This window comes from Haemaphysalis longicornis, unplaced genomic scaffold, assembly GCF_048455015.1.
Source record: "Haemaphysalis longicornis isolate Haplotype H1 unplaced genomic scaffold, Haemaphysalis longicornis Haplotype H1 scaffold_2, whole genome shotgun sequence".
NCBI classification, from domain to species: Eukaryota; Metazoa; Arthropoda; class Arachnida; order Ixodida; family Ixodidae; genus Haemaphysalis; species Haemaphysalis longicornis.
Window position 1 is genome coordinate 231976654 of NW_027526295.1, and position 16638 is coordinate 231993291.

The 16638-nt window shown below is 48.6% G+C and overlaps 1 protein-coding gene across 1 annotated transcript in view; it reads right to left on the reverse strand.

The window, feature by feature from the left end:
• The window catches only part of LOC144168553 (neprilysin-2-like), a 147231-nt gene that overhangs the window by 64253 nt on the left and 66340 nt on the right, over nt 1–16638 (reverse strand). The window contains exons 6-7 of the mRNA XM_077697510.1: nt 11372–11516; nt 123–392 (exon numbers count right to left, since the gene is read on the reverse strand). Coding sequence (XP_077553636.1) covers nt 123–392; nt 11372–11516 — 415 coding nt within the window. The remainder of the gene's footprint in view (nt 1–122; nt 393–11371; nt 11517–16638) is intronic.

Sequence of the window (16638 nt, forward strand, 5' to 3'; positions counted from 1 at the left end):
CGGCAGTTCGAGCAACCGTTCCAGTCTTGTATTCAGTCGAATCGGTTATGCGGTGATGCTCAACAAGCCGGCACTTGCTTCAGAGCCCCGCGTTTATATAAGAGAGGGGAGAGTGCGCGCACCAGGTAGGAGTATCGGGTCTCGAGCTGCTCCCGCGTGGAGTCGACGGTCGGGTAGGCGATCACGTGACGGATGACTCGCAGCCTGCTCAGCGCCCGCTGCCGCGTGTCGGGGTCCATCCAGTCGAAGTACTGGGCCATCGCGTCGTGCACGTCTCCCAGCAGCACTCGCGTCGTGTTCCAGTCTTCCTGGCTGACGCTCTGCTCGGTGAGGAACCAGTTCAGAGGGTACACGGCGATCTCCGACACCAGCTGCAGGCAGTAGTGCACGGCCTGCCCGTGCAAGGAAGAAATCGGGGGGCGGTTCGAAAAGCGAATTTGTGTTTCCCGTTAGCCTGCTTTGTGCCATTTCTGATGTCATTTATTGTAATCATATTTAATGGTCACGGCAGAATAAATGCCTATCCAACTGTTTATTATTATTCTCTTGTTTATTTAATGATTTAGTTTATTTTTTTTTGTAATTATTCATCGCATGTTTAGCCCACTTCAAGACAGCGCAGTTACGTACATTACTCCGCCGCGACAGCTGCGTTGCTGACCTCACACTTAGCGCTGTGCCAAGTTTTATCGCTGAACTCAACACACCCGCGACGTAAATCTTCAAGGTTAAGGCGTTTGTATTCCTGCGTAAAATTTGAAGTAATTTTCGTTGCGTAAATACGAGTGCTAGCGCACGCAGTTAAGGAGAGGGGGTTGGGGGGGGGATTGCTTGGTTATGGGCAGCAGTGGTAGGAGACGCGATTCAAACGCTCCCGCATGCAGCGTCACACAACGACTCTTGTGAGGGTTTCCTAGCAACGCGTTTTCATGCTCAGGCGGCATTCTTTCCCTGTATGACGTTGATTGGGAGACTTCACATTCCGAAAGAACGACGTTTGCGAGCAGCGTTCAATCAATCAATCAATCAATCAATCAATCAATCAATCAATCAATCAATCAATCAATCAATCAATCAATCAATCAATCAATCAATCAATCAATCAATCAATCAATCAATCAATCAATCAATCAATCAATCAATCAATCAATCAATCAATCAATCAATCAATCAATCAATCAATCAATCAATCAATCAATCAATCATTCATTCAATCAATCAATCAATCAATCAATCAATCAATCAATCAATCAATCAATCAAAGGTGTGGCAAATGACAGCTTATAAGCCTTTTTACTGGCTTACGAGGAGCAATAAGAGGAGCAAATTATAATAACCATACCAATATTAGTAATAATAATGATATAACAAGTCCACATCATCCCGCCTCTGCTGCACATTTTTGTGAGCCTGTTCTAGAAGGAATGGCTCTTCACTAGCCATTCTTTTAGTAGTTTGCTGTTTAATTTGGAAGGTCGATTCTGGCATATAATGCCGAGTATGCAGGATGCTCGTCTCGCATATGTTACGTTCATTACGCCTGCCAAGAAATTTCAAATACAGATGAGCAAGGACAGCTGTTTGATTTTCTCGGGTGCGGGGGTGTGAATGGATGTCCTTAAGTTGAATTGACGTCGAGAGAGTTGATTTAAGCCTGAAGTAGGGTCACTGCTAGTGAGGTCGTTGCCCGAACTTTGATCTGTAGTTATTCAGTATATCGCCCTCAACGATCCGGAAGCGTTATCTACACGTACCAGACGTGGAATGTGCCCCAGCCTGATTATAACGAGTGAGCTGTTTTTTAGGAGAGTATGAATGGTTTTAAAATCGAGGCGCACGGAAAATATACTCCTTTAGATGGCTTTCAGTCGCCGGACAGAAGCCAGTAAACGCCACTCGGCAGTTATTTTGATCATCGCACCATGAGAACTAAAAGCAACGCCTGTATACGATTTTGCGATCATTGCTGCAAACCTTCGATAACGTCGTTTGAAAGAACGCTCGTGGGAAGGTTTACGTTTTAAGGTACGCTGTGAAGAATAGGGCCTTCCATTACAGCCCAGGAAAACTGGTGCTGCGCGGGCGTTCAGTCGATTGCGAAGTCGAACTATGAATCACGCGGAACGTAAGGGCCGGGCTTTCAAATACCGGGCTAGAATGTGCTGTTATCCCTTCAGGGCAGATAAACACACGCATGCACCCAACGGGCAATGCATTCTGCAAACATTCAACGTCAGGCCTGTCCTCGATGTATACGATCGAATTTATCGCATAAGCTGTCGCAAAGGGTATAAAGAACGCCACACGGCACATTGCCGCCCACTGAGGCCGATAGGATGACCGACCCGCCACAAAGCGACCTAGTTTTGAAGCCCACTAACACGGAGTTTTATTTGAACACAGCTCTTTTTGAAGGCGTGGGATGGTCATGTCGGTGGAGAAAATCGGGCGTGGGTACCGACATGTAAGGCACGCGGCGTCAATAACAGCTTTTCGCCGCACTGCACGCGCAGAATCTACACGTACTACTCCTACACCCCGCCTGTAGGGCTGAGCCATAGGACTTGGATTCGGTCCTGGCCACGACATTTCATTTCATCAACAGTACAGAACCGGCCCTTCCTGTTTCTATGCCCCTCCACTGAGCCCAAGGACGTGTATTTTATGCCGGCCACAACATTCCGTCAATTCAACAGTACAAAACCGGCCCTTCCTGCACCGCGCAAACACCCATTATACACGGTGATATGCTGCACACAGCGCCCAAAGCGACCTAAAGCCTACTGAACCACTTTTATTTAACAAAAATGAGTACAGGTATTGATTTCGGGCATTTTACATAAAAAATTACTCGAATTAAAAAAAAAAACCTGTGGGGTTGCGGGGGCTTGAACACAGGCTTTTGCATTAACAACCTGAGACTCTACCCCAACAGCGCGTAATTTGAAAGGTGAGTCCTTTCTAGCCGTTTGTGAAAAGAATGTCATTAGTGTTGAAAACAAACCCTTAGATGGCCCTGGGTCGTCCAGTTCTGCAACTTTTACGAAACGAAATAACGCATCCCTGTCGCACTGGCTGTCTTTCTGATGCAAGGGAAAAATGAAAACGCCTGTGGGTCAAGATTTCGGTTCCTGTAAAGATCCCCAGGAAGTATAAAATAACCCGAAACTCTCTTGTACGGCGCGGCTCATAGCCAAATTGTGGCTTCGGCACGCAAAGCTCCCAAAATTAGAAAAGACAAGGTCTACCGCCCTTTAAAAAAGGATACTTCAACGCTGTCTGTGCCAGCAAAGTTGCGTAGGTACAGGCTGATGTGGCTGATCGGGTTCTGTACGTTGTCCCCCCCCCCCCCCCCCCCCCAAACAAAAAAAAAAACACCCCGAAAAAAAAAACGAGATATGCAGCATAGCAAGGGCATGGGAAGCCAGCCGTAATGACGACAACGAATTACACTTCTTTATTTGTTCCAGGAAGGGCACAGAAGCATAAACTGCTGTGTGGTTGATAACCTGATGACATAAAACATCGCCCAACTCATGTTTGAAGTTGTTCACCGCAAGCTGAACATCAGCACAATTTGCCTACAACCATCTTATTGAGCTAGTAATGCTATCCCGCAAGGACTTGTAGGTCCCAGAATACGTGCTAACATTGCACACACATATTAGAATTTACATCTGCAACGTGCGGAAATAAATGAGTGCCAGACTGCGACACCTGGCATAACTTGAATTGCTTAAGAAACGGGTTAAGCAGCACCTTGTCACCCAATTAAACTGGAAAATACGATGTTCGTTCATGTCGTTCCTTTCTTCTACAATTAGCACAGTTAACTTTTTATCAAAGTGTACTCTCACTCGGTTAAGACCACTTAAAAGCATTATTGGGTTTATATGTGCACTTTATGTGTATCGCTTCTGTGAAGTTTGTCCGATGTACGCATGAGTGCCGGGGAGAGAGAGAGAGAGAGAGAGAGAGAGAGAGAGAGAGAGAGAGAGAGAGAGAGAGAGAGAGAGAGAGAGAGAGAGAGAGAGAGAGAGAGAGAGAGAGAGCGAGAGAGAGAGAGAGAGAGAGAGAGAGGTAAACATTTCAATTGCAGATGCATTGAAGGATTTCCTCAGGGTGGCTTCCTTATTTGGGGGACCCCATTGATCCTCGCCGCGGCTACCAGCCTCTCCACCAGCGGATGTTGGACGGTGAGGGAGGAGCTGGCGAGGGCGCGCTCCCAAAGCTCAGGTGTACGGAGCGGGTTAGATGGAGAGGTGTGATTTGGGACACCCAGCCACCATATGGTAGACTGCACTCATGGCTCAGCAACGGCACCAAAGTGGAGAGGAGTGGAACAAGGAAAAGTGACAGCTGCGACATGGGTGCGGCAAGGGGCTAGATTGCAGCGCCCTAAAGGCCCGCGCCTGTCCTGCAGGGAGAGATTCGGGTGAGGTGAAGGGAAGGCTTGTTGACCCAGCAGGTAGTAAAAAGTGATGTTTCCGTGTGGCCAAAACTCGAGCTGTGAGGTAGGCCCTCTCATCACCGGGAATTTGAAGATGTGCTGGTGCTCAGATTGTCTTGATGGACCTTGCAGGAGGGTGAGTCTGGAGAATACGCCCGGCTGTGCAGTGAATGCGTCCGTTGGAATAATTTCTGGAGGCCTGTTGGCTGTCTGTGAGGATTGTCACGCAATCCATCTGCGTTATTGCGAGGGCTGTAGTCCCACTTCAGCCTCCAGTGCAACGTTGGCCTTAACGCTACACAGAAAACAAGCGCAGTAACAATTCCCTTCTGAATTCCCTTCTGAAGGGTCTTACGCTGACACTGGTCCCGTGTTGTCGGGCCGTAAGTACTACGGGTGCAAACGCTGGCCGACCCGGGTATGCTGCAGCATCCAGGTACGTGACGGGACATTTATCGCTGCGCATGCGCGCAAGAGTATCAGCACGCGGTGAACGTCGGCCTTCATGGTGGACGGGGTGCATATACCGGGGAATAGGATGGACTGTGAGAAGGTTGCGAATGCTTTTAGGGATGGAAGCCATGTCTAATGTTGGGAGCTCCTGAGGTGCTGGAAGGCCAAGGTGGTGTAGGAGGGTTCGACCGGCAGATGTTGTTGAGAGGCGTACTCGCTGGTCGGAGAGGTTAGCTTCGCAAATCTCGCTAATGGTTTTTTACCACCCAAGTGAAGAAGAGTGCCGACCGAAACGTGTCAACTTACAGACGTTGATATCGATGCAAATTGGCAGCTGGTAAAAGGAAGGCACAGCGAAGCCTTTCTTGTTGTTGCTGACTGTTCAAAATATTAGAAGAGGGAGAGGGGGCTATTAGCAGCTGCCCTCAACTATCACGATCATTGTACAGTTCCATCCTCCATTAAACGGAATCGCTCACGTCCCGCGGTCCTCGCCTCGGTTCTTCAACAAAATGGTGCCGTGACCAGGATGGGAAGATCTACACAGTTGGAGAACGGAGTGTGCGGACCGCCATCAACGATGACGCGAGTGACACGGCTGCGATGGAACTGAACGGTGACCGCTGACCACGGGCCGCAGGCGGACGTGACTACCCACGGATCAATTGAGGGCTCACCAAACAACTAACGACCAGGCGCCCTCACCAACGCTACCGAACGGACGCCTGCGGGGACCAACGGAATCAATGGCTTCGGTTTCTCGCCTACCATGACTCTTCTCGGCGACCTACAGATACTAACGACGCCGAGCATCGACATGGAGGCCCTGTGCGAACGAAGAAACCTAATCCGGAACGACGCCATCACACTGATCGACGACATAAAATCACGGATGAATGCCGAGGCACCATCAATCGGTAAGCTAATTTTCCTCAAGAAGATCCTGATGGAAAAATATGAAATACTAAAGAAACTGGACAGTGCAATTGAAGAGCTTGTCGAACTGGATGATTTAGAAAAAGAATATGAAGCCGCCTATGAATTCGAAGATTTTATCCTATTGACGAAATTTAGAATGGAGCGATTGTTCCCGGAATTGGAAAAGTATTCTACTGATGAAATTGTTCCAATCGCCCTGAAAAAGCAGGATGGTATCATTATTGTCAACGAAACGGCTTTGGAAAACAGTCACCTCCTAAACAAAAACAGCGACTTGACGACGCCTCTGAAAGAATCTCATCATGAGCCAGACGTATGTGAAAAAGTTGTTTCCTTGAAACCAGGGATTAATTTATGGAATAACGAAGTAGAGTCACCCGTTCGTGTTGCTCGCTCAGACGACTGCAACCCCAAAGATGAAATCTCTCGATTACCGACAACAGAAAGGACGAATAACCCGATCAACGCGAACGTTGTGCAGGAACCTGCAGAGCCGTCTCGTGTGCAAGGTTCTAGCCGCAAGAAAAGAAGATCAAGGCGCAAGGAAGGACCTAATGAAGGACCAGCAAAACGACAGGTTAACGCAGCAGCACAGCATAGTTATCGACGCCACAAAACAAACTCTGGCTCACCCATGGAGACGCCTAATAGATGCCATCACACCAGCACGCCTTCAGAGGGCATTTCGTTTACCAAGGTAGAACGTAACAAACATCTGAAAACCCCTACGTCCAATCGAAGGCCGCGCAGACGGCATAACCGAAATTCCCCACGATGTGCTGGCGAAAATTCCCCAAACGCGGCTTCACCAAAGCAGGTGACGAAAGGCCGACTTATCGGTAAGAGGAAAAAGAAAAGCGAAGCAAGTATCGTTCTACACATGGAAAGAGTGAGGCAGTACGTCAATTCCTCGACACAAAAAACTATCCTACGCTCATGCCACACGAAGCACGCACGAACACTGCCAGCTCATCCAGGCAAGACGATGGTCAAGACAAGTCGCGTGCCCTGGCCCCAGTCAACAAAACGCGTGTGCCACAGAAGATGGAAACATAGGTGGAAGCAGAAGAATGAACAATTATTGTGCGGCAAACACGGACCTGACATCGTTTGTGACCACAACGGACTGTTCATTGAACATGAACAATAGTGTTTTTTGCGTTGGCTACAGCTGAAAACTTGACTCCTCATATTACGTTAACCTCCTTCCACTTATTGGCCGGCCGGGAGGATGTTAAAAATATTAGAAGAGGGAGAGGGGGTTATTAGCAGCTGCCCTCAACTATCACGATCATTGTACAGTTCCATCCTCCATTAAACGGAATCGCTCACGTCCCGCGTTCCTCGCCTCGGTTCTTCAACACTGACCAGTCGGTAAAGATGGCGGTCGAGGCAGCATTAACAGAATTGCTATAAATGGGTACTTTATCAATACCGCATATCGATTTTTGCCCGTTGAGAATGCTCAGAGTTGTAGACCATTGGACGAGTATCTAACCAGCCGTCGACTAAACAGCGCGACGGAAAGACAGACACGAAGAAGAAGCTTGCAGCAATTGCGCTGAACGACAACTCACTTTTCATTTGTTTAGAATAAACATGTATTTAAGTCCCGTCTTACAGGACGGCACAAAGGCGTAATAAACATTAAAAGCCGAAATTCATGCAACAATGTAGATAAACCAATTCGACTATAAAAGTGTAAAATTTACGCCCAATAAACTACAAAAGACTGTCCGCTAAGGATCCTTTGTGTGCCCTTCTGAAAGCGCCACCTCAGCACTGTGACGTACGAGCGGTGGTTGACTTCCGCCCTTTGTCAGACATTGCTCGCCCTTTGCGCTGCTGAGATGGCGTTTCCGGAAGGGGAAAGAAAGGATCCTTAGCGGGCAGTCATTTGTAGTTTCACTATTTTTTAGCGACTACGCGTGGACATTGTTATGTTATGGATTTCTGTATACGCACTTTACGGAAGTTCCCAGGCACCAGCAGTTGTATAATGTTTTGCTGCTGAGAGACATAGGACGGGCTGTACGATTTTGAATTCCCCGCCGAAACTTGTCTATCAGGTGATGAAAAGAAGGCGTACGTCAAGATGTCGCGTTTAAAAACGTGGTGAAAAAGGCTCAGCGCCATTATTAAACCGATATTTGCGATATTAGCATGGTTTAGAATGAGCCTAAGCCTCACTTAGAAAGCTATCTGCCAAAGTGCACTGTTGCAACCACGGCATAGCGACAAGTCATCCAACATCTAAGCTAACGGACCGCACTTAAAATTTTGTTGGCAGCATCGAAGAAGTAGTAACACAAGCTCTAAATGCACGGTTCATAAATTTGTCACAAGAAACAACGAAAAGAAAGAGGCAAAATAGATACTAATGATGCGTGATCAATCGCGGTAATCATTAGTGTACGATCGATCAATTTTATCGCTTTTTTTATGTCAACGCAAGCGTTTTACGGCTGTACATTACAGGTGGCCATTAAGATAAAAGTTTATTCGCCCGAACCACTGGCATATATTAAAGGTTCGCTTTTTGTTGAAGTGCTGTTTGTTCAGTGATGGACTCGTGTTTTTTTTTTTTTTGAGCTAGTACTTAAACACGAGAAGTCTACTGCCTTGTTGATTTGCTTCTGGAGCACACTACGCAAACCGATGTGCAATAAGTTGCGCTATTCTCTGTAGGCAGGTACGATATCGCAAGGTGTTAAAAAAACCCCTTTGTGAACCGAGCTCCTGGTATGTGTACTAAACTTTGAGAGTATATTTGTGATTTTGTTCCAACGCCACACTTTGTCGTACATCGTTGGTATAGCTCCGTGCACGGGCTTTGTATAACAGTAGATTCCACGGCACTAATGGCATAAGATTCGTTTGTGGGTATTTCACTTTTATAACTGTACATTGCTCGTTCTTTTGCTAATAACAATCACGCAAGCCTCGCTTACCCTGACGAATTGCTCCAGTACGCGGGGTGAATGCACCGAATTATCGTTTCTCGCTTATGTTACTAATGGAACGTGCTTGCTACGTCTTATGGTTCAGCTACGCCGTGTCTTGACTGAAAGGCGAAAATATGTGCTGGGAATTTTATCGGTAGGCTCAAGCACTTCTCAGTGGCGCAGCAATAAAGCCTTGACACAAAAACACAACTATACAAGGCAATGATTTAATAGCTAAGACGTGATCAGTTATACGTAGACAACTCGATATAAAAAATCTCGCTAAAATCATGCAGGAGTCTTGTGACTGAAAATACGGTAATAGAAAGAAGTGATGAACCACCGATGCTTGGATTACAGACGTTCTTGTTACCCTTACGCCTCTCGAGAAACGAGTGTGCCTAAACCACACGAACTGCAGCTAGTGTGATCAGAGCGATGTGTTGGGCAAATAAATTATATCAAGAGAATTTTCATGCATGAAGAATAACATAAGCTCCAGCAGGCTATATTACGGCAGCTACGTTCAACGATAACACATGGGCCGTTACGTAAAGGTTTTAAGCCGTTTCAAAGCAAAAAAGAAATTACTGTTCACCTTTTCATTTCGAAGAGATTTAGGGGAAATCCCCAAGGTGGAGTAAGTTTCTGCGAATGAAAGTTTGACATCCACAGGCATTCCGGTGGATGTCAAACTTTCATTCGCACCTTTTCATTTCTTTTTGCATGCACCATAATCCGCCTTCTTCTTCAACGAAGAACTATTTATCACTCATGAAACGAAAATACTTCAGCAACATTTTTTTTCCTGTACGCCAAAAATGGAGCATCATAACTACTACTCTATTTTTGTTTGCAAATAATCTGATCATGTAACTCCGACTATTTCGCATTAAAATTCTGGACTGATTCTTCAAGAAGTGCTTGGTTCTTCACATTTAATGCCACCAGAGTAAGATTCCCGGAAATATAATCTACAGAGGGTGTTAATTAGTTATTAAGTCAATGATTAAACAAATAAATAGTTAATACAACGTAGCAAGACTGTCTCCCATGCTTAGACTGATTTTATCCAATTCAACGGTACGGATTCAAGAGTGCTTATAGTGGCCAGAATCTATATATTGCATTCATTGTGATATGCCGGAAGTTTCAACGGTCAGGCAGCACGAGGTTCGTTTAAAGGAGGCAAAATACACCTTTGTTCGAAGGCATTTGAAGAAACGGGCGCCGCTTGCACTAGTGGTGCAAGGCTGGATAAACGGCGGTGCTGGGGGTCGACCTAGCTTCTCCCCACACTGACAGCGGATCCCAGAAGAGAGGGAGCAGCCGGGCCCAAGCAGTGCCAAGCCGTTTTAGACGACGATGGGAAGCAAAGGCCATTGAAGTGTGTAGTGTTTCATTCAGTAGCAATCGCCGTCATCCCTTGCGTCGTCGCCTTCTGACGACCCAGCCGCGTAGGGCAAATCCTCTTGTAGCGCGTCCTCGCCTCGGTTGACCTCCACTTCTTCGTCAGCTGGTCCGGCGGTCGTCTAGTCCTCATCGTCTTGGGCGCAGCGGACCCGAGGCGCACCGGTCGCTACACGAAGAAGACGACGAAGGCGGGAGCTCCTCATGTGGCGTCTGTAACCGAGACCTTTTTTCCCGTATATGTCTTGTGACTGTGTGTCCATGTGTAACAATAAGCCTTGTGGGCGCTCTCGTACTTTCACGTCCTACATTTCTTGCCCCCATGTCAACTGTACTCATATTAATTTCTGTAAATAAAGTATTGATGGAAAACAAATGTGGCGTAAGCCCATGCTAAAGCCTGGACGACGCCGGGTGGTCGCCGCGAGGCACGCGTTCACGTGCACTCGGTATTTTCGGTTTTGCTAAAGCCGCTGCGCGAAAGTCGTGCCCGCCACCTGGCGCCGGGCGTTCGCCGCGAGGCACGCGCTCACGTGCGCTCTTGGGTTTCTGTCTACGCCGGACGGAGTTGAGTCGGCCTAAACACTTCTGCTGTTGAAAGATACGACCAAAAACTAACTTTCCCACATGCAGAAAAACAGTAACCAAAAATCCTCCAATGAATCCGAACGGCAACAACATCTCATCTGTATAAGAGTTCACAGCTCAACAGTTCTGGTACAAGAGTTCAACAGTTCACAGCAAAAAAAAAAAAAAGAAGTTTTTTAAAGTTCATAATTCAACTAAGCTAGACATCACTTTAAACACGCAGAACTGCTTTAGCGCTAACGAAGAACTAGCTTGTATTAAAAAATTCCAATTCGAGACAAGAGTAACGTCTAGGCCCCAGGGTTACCTGGGAACAATTACTTTTCTAACATTCTCTTCTATAAAATTGCATGCTTTAAAAGCTGGAAGATGGATTCTGCGTGTGTGAATGTATTAGCAAACTGTTCATAACCTAACTACGATTGTAAGGTATGAACGAATCGCGTTAAAACAATTACGTCTGGGAAATTTCACAAGTAGGCCATAATAAGTACGTATGAAAAAAAGAAAATAAGATACATTCTAAAAAGCAAAAACAAGGTGATTGACATAGGGACAAAACCAGCAGTTTGGTTTGATCTCGTACCATGGACTGTGTGTTCTTGTAATCCTTGAAGATCCTGTACGTCAGGGCTGGCGCCATGTGGTAGCTGAGCACCCAGCCGACCAGGATAGCCACGCTGTCCTCCTTGTTGCTTGACTCGAAGTAGTTGACGAACTCGGCGATATTCCTGGAAACAAAGTGCGCACTAATGTGAGCCTTATGGCAGCAGCGGGCCAACCAGAAGCCACGGAGCTGGGCAGCTGGGGAATTGTAGTGCTGGGGGAGTCTCTGTATTTTTAACACGAGCGTATTTTATTCTGGGATTCACGAAGACTTCACTCACGTCATATCCGTCACGGAAGTGACGCCAGTACAACGAAGTAATCGGCCTCTAATGGGTGCACCACTGCACAGTGTCTTTTTGTGGGGAAACAACCTGTAGTATTAAAGAATACGCTATACTTAGGGTTGTTTGTTTTCGGGTTTTATATTTTATCACGAAAGTGTTTTATGCCGGGATACACCAAGATTTACTCACGTCATATCCGTCACGGAAATGACGCCAGTGCACCTTTGCCGAAGTGACCCTCCAGCAGGACGTCGCTCGCCAAGCACACCCACAAGACAGCCGCCGACCCGCAAATAATGCTGAGCTTCAGATTTGGCTGCATATTTCACTTTCGTGTTTTACTGATTCCTATGACAGATGAATCAACCACAGCTTTTTTTTCACTTAAAGAACATTCCAGTTGACACAGTCCTATTTGTAGCTACGTACAAGCCGTTGATCCCTTCATCGAGGGAGGGGAGGTGGAAGGGGAAGAGGAGCCCTCGATGGGAAGTCACAGAATCTTGTTTGTGCAATTGGCGGCCGCTTACGTAAGCCACCGCCAAGAAACATGACTGGGAAATTACAGTAGAGCCTATAGTGCTGTTTCATAGTATCACTTGAATGCTAATGTGAAGTTAGTACACTTATAACTGTGTGTTAGTGCTGACTCATAATACGTCACTCCTGCCCATATTACGTGACTCCAGCGCGATATTTGAGCGTTCTAATGTTTCCTGCGTTTTATGTTAAAGAAAAAAATCAAAATCAGCTTGTACCACGGGGCAAGCCTGGTGTCACCGCAGAGCTGTGTTCGTCTCTCTAAGCAAAACTCGACGAGCGCCATATGAGTCACTCATAACCATTTACCCTATATATATATATATATATATATATATATATATATATATATATATTGTGGTGACGTTTATTGACACCTGGAAACGGTCACGTCGTCAAGCCAGGCAGAGTTCGAGCGGACGTAGGAAACCGGGGCTGAGGTTCGAGCTGTGCGAGGACACACTTCGTCTCCTTCCAAACGCGCTGCATCGCACATAACCTTATCGGAAGATTGTCCACCAACATCCACCAACACCATAGCCACTGGAAAAGTGTCCATCTGCTAATGTTCAGGTTCTTCGCTACAATCACCCCCGGCGAGAAGAGGGAGCCATCCTGGCGACTCATGGTGATGACGGAACCAGCGGATCATAGTAGGGCTTGAGTCACTGAACATGCACAGTCTCACGGCCGCGGCGCCGAAGATCCGATGAGGGCATAGCTGGTTTGACGATATAATTCACCGGCGAAGTGCTTTTGATAACACGGTAAGGACCGTGGTATTTCGATGTAAGCTTTGGAGAGAGACCTGGAGTGGAACATGGCACCCAAAGCCAAACAAGGGAGCCGGGAGAGAAATCGCGTGGTGCACTGGACGCGTCATGGCGAGATTTCTGTAGCTGCTGGTGTTCAGAAGTAAATGAACGAGCGAGCTGGCGGCATTCCTCAGCAAACTGCGAAATCTGGGAAATCGGTGTACACTCGGAGGGATCAGGGTGGTATGGAAGTACCGTGTCCAGCGTGCAGGTCGGCTCCCGTCCGTAGAGGAGGAAGAACGGTGAAAATCCGGTAGTCGACTGCGTCGCGGTATTGTACGCGTACGTGATAAACGGAAGGACCTGATCCCAGTTTGAATGGTCTGATGAAATATACATAGACAGCATGTCTCCCAGAGTGCGGTTGAATCGTTCGGTTAGGCCGTTGGTTTGCGGATGGTACGCTGTGGTAGTGCGGTGAACGATGTTACACTCGGCCAAGAGCGCTTTGATAACGTCCGATAAAAATACGCGACCTCTGTCACTCAGCAGCTCTCGGGGCGCTCCGTGTCGAAGGATGAAACGACGGAGGAGGAAGGACGCCACGTCCTGGGCTGTGGCTGCTGAAAGCGCTGCTGTCTCAGCATATCGCGTGAGATGATCTACCGCAACGATAATCCAGCGGTGCTCTCTGGAGGTGCACGGCAACGGCCCGTAGAGGTCGATACCCACTCTATCGAAGGGGCGGGCAGGGCACGGGAGAGGCTGGAGTTCGCTCGCTGTTGATCGCGGGGGAGACTTACGGCGCTGGCAGTCTGTGCAGGAACGAACATATTTTGTGACGAAGGTGTACATGCCTCGCCAGTAAAAGCGAAGGCGAAGTCTTCGGTATGTCCTCAGGACACCTCCGTGGGCACACTGCGCGTCACCGTGGAACGAAGAACAGATGTGCACGCGTAAATGACGAGGGATGACCAGGAGCCATTTGCGACCTTCGGACGAATAGTTTCGGCGGTAAAGGAGTTGGTCACGGACAGAGAAATGGGCAGCTTGGCGACGGAGAGAGCGAGGTGCGGCTGCTGACGATGGACGGGACAAAAATTCCACAATGGAAGCGATCCACGGATCCTTTCGCTGTTCAGCAGCCATGTCGGTGATATCAAGGGGTGCCAGCGTGCACTCCACAGAAGATAAATCTTCAGCGTCGGATGGTAGAGGAGACCTAGAAAGGGCATCTGCGTCTGTGTGCTTGCGGCCGGACCGGTATACCACTCGTATGTCATGCTCTTGCAACCGGAGGGCCCATCGACCGAGGCGGCCAGACGGATCCTTTAGCGACGAGAGCCAACAAAGGGCGTGGTGGTCCGTCACCACGTCGAATGGGCGCCCGTAGAGGTACGGGCGAAATTTTGTAATAGCCCAAACGATCGCTAAGCATTCCTTTTCAGTCACGGAGTAGTTGACTTCTGCTTTTGTAAGGGTACGGCTGGCGTAAGCGACGACGTAGTCCTCGAATCCGGTCTTGCGTTGTGCGAGTACTGCGCCCACGCCCACACCGCTGGCATCGGTATGGATTTCCGTGGGAGCGCTGGGACCAAAATGTCGCAGTACCGGTGGGGAAACAAGAAGGCGGCGCAACATATTGAAGGCGTCCTCGCAGGCGGGTGACCAATCGCCAATCTCGTTGTTACCACCAAGGAGCTTCGTCAAAGGCGCAATGATGGTGGCGAAATTGCGAACAAAGCGCCGGAAGTAGGAGCAAAGTCCCATAAAGCTGCGAAGTTGTTTCATTGTCGTCGGTTTGGGAAATTCCGCCACGGCGCGAAGTTTTGCTGGGTCAGGAAGGACACCATCTTTTGACACCACGTGGCCTAGAATAGTAAGTTTTCGAGCTGCAAAGCGGCATTTCTTCAAGTTTAACTGCAGGCCGGCTGTGGCAAGGCAGGTTAACACTTGTTCGAGGCGGATAAGATGCGTCGCAAAATCAGGGGAAAACACGACTATGTCATCTAAGTAACACAAGCATGTTTTCCACTTCAGGCCGCGCAATATGTTGTCCATCATCCTTTCAAAGGTTGCTGGCGCATTGCAAAGCCCGAAGGGCATGACGTTGAATTCGTACAGCCCGTCAGGTGTGACAAAGGCTGTTTTGTGACGATCCGCTTCTGCCATAGGAACTTGCCAATAGCCCGACCGTAAATCCAGAGAAGAGAAGAACTCGGCTCCTTGCAAGCAATCGAGGGCGTCATCTATGCGAGGAAGCGGATAGACGTCTTTCCGCGTGATCTTGTTTAGGCGCCGGTAGTCCACGCAGAAGCGAATTGAGCCATCTTTTTTCGTCACAAGTACTACGGGAGAGGCCCAGGGGCTTGTCGAAGGGCGTACAACGTCGCGCTTGAGCATGTCCGCGACGTGCTCATCAATGACTTGGCGCTCAGTGGGCGACACACGGTATGGCCGCTGTCTGAGGGGTGCGTGGGAGCCGGTGTCAATATGGTGCGAAACACTGGATGCCCGGCCCAATTCGACGCGTTGGGCATCGAAAGAGTCTCGGAAACGATGCAGAAGAGCCAGAAGCTGGTCTCGTTGCACAGGAGCTAAAGCGTCGTCGAGGGAACGTAAAAAGACATCGGAGTCACAGTTCACACTAGGCCCAAGCGCAGCGAGGTGCAGTGATGCAGCGTTCTCGGATGCGTCGACGATGAGATGATCGTCAACTGGCTCGACGTGGCCAAGACATTCACTGCGAACCAATGTGGCGGGGCATGACGACGGGTTTGAAACGAGAATTGTACCGAGACCAGAGCGAATTTCAAGGACCGCGAAAGGTAGCGGCAAACATTTCCGGGCGCTGAAGAGTGGCGATGGCGTAAAGAAAACGGTGGTGTCGGAGAGACAGTCACAAGACACGGAAACAAGCACTGAGGTGCCGGGAGGAATATCGGTATCATCGGCAGCAATCAATTTGGCGGGACGTTCGGGGATAGCGATGTCGTCAAACGGGAAAAGTTCAACCTCAGCGCGAGCACACCGAATGATCGCATGATGTCGTGACAAAAAGTCCCAACCGAGGATGATATCGTGCGAACAGGAGGCCAAAACGATGAACTGGATGATATCGACATTTTGCTGGATTGTAACTCGGGCGGTGCACGTGGCCAATGGTTTCACGTCTTGAGCATTCGCGGTCCGGAGGGTGAGGCCAGAAAGCGGAGTGGTGACTTTCCTCAAGGAACGACAAAGACTTTCACGTATCACAGACACAGCGGCACCAGTATCGATAAGAGCGCAAGCGAAAACACCTTCTACGGTAACGTCAATCACATTGTTAGGCGAAAACGGAGGACTTGAGTAGTTCGACGTGGGCGCAGTTGTTGCCTCCGGAACTGCGGCCGCTAGTTTCCCTCAGCTGCGGGGTTGGCACGTGGGCGCATCGGGGAAACGGAGCGGCGACGCGGAGAAAAGGAACGGCGGCTTGAAGGCGTCGAGGTCGACTGGTCAGCTGAGTACGAAGGTGGGGTTGCGCTAGAAGTAGCGGGAGCGAAAAGTGGTGGAAATCCATAGGCTGGGAACTGGTAGGCGTCAACGGGAGATTGGGGTCGACGGCGACATAAACGTGCCACATGTCCCGGAAGTCGACAAGCGAAACAGATCGGGCGGTTGTC